Genomic DNA, 407 nt, shown 5'->3' with positions numbered 1-407 from the left:
GCCGCCGGCCGCCCGCCGCCCGCGGGCTGGGGCCGGCCCGCGCACCCACGTCCCCGTACCTCGTAAAGGTCCCCAGAAGCCATGCCAGGCTGCGGAACTTGGCTCGCCGGGTGTGCGCGTCTGCTCGCTCGCGCCCTCCGTGCGTGTGCGCGAGGGGGGCAGTGTGCGCGTGTGTGTGTGCGCGCGTGTGTGTGTGAGTGTGTGTGTGGTGTGTTGAGTAAACTGTGTTTTTGCAGAATGACAGGCTTGGGGGCTGCCTATGCGCAGAATCAGAGCGGGCGGCGGCGGGGCTGGCGTAACCGGCAGCGGCGGCGGCGGCGGCGGCACGAGCGCGGGCAGCAGCGACGGCCGCGCAGCGCGCCCGGGAGGCACAGACGCGGCCCGAGCGCTGCGGCCCCCACGACCCG

At 73.7% G+C, this 407-nt stretch overlaps 1 protein-coding gene across 1 annotated transcript in view; it reads right to left on the bottom strand.

The window, feature by feature from the left end:
* The window catches only part of CDYL2 (chromodomain Y like 2), a 191,381-nt gene extending 191,154 nt beyond the window's left edge, over positions 1 to 227 (bottom strand). The window contains exon 1 of the mRNA XM_007452548.1: positions 60 to 227. Coding sequence (XP_007452610.1) covers positions 60 to 83 — 24 coding nt within the window. The 5' untranslated portion in view covers positions 84 to 227. The remainder of the gene's footprint in view (positions 1 to 59) is intronic.
* Between the last annotated feature and the right edge of the window lie 180 nt (positions 228 to 407).

This window comes from Lipotes vexillifer, unplaced genomic scaffold, assembly GCF_000442215.2.
Source record: "Lipotes vexillifer unplaced genomic scaffold, Lipotes_vexillifer_v1.1 scaffold443, whole genome shotgun sequence".
In the NCBI taxonomy this organism is placed as follows: Eukaryota; Metazoa; Chordata; class Mammalia; order Artiodactyla; family Lipotidae; genus Lipotes; species Lipotes vexillifer.
The sequence above is the reverse complement of the archived record's forward strand: the minus strand, read 5'-3'. Positions and strand labels throughout refer to the sequence as shown.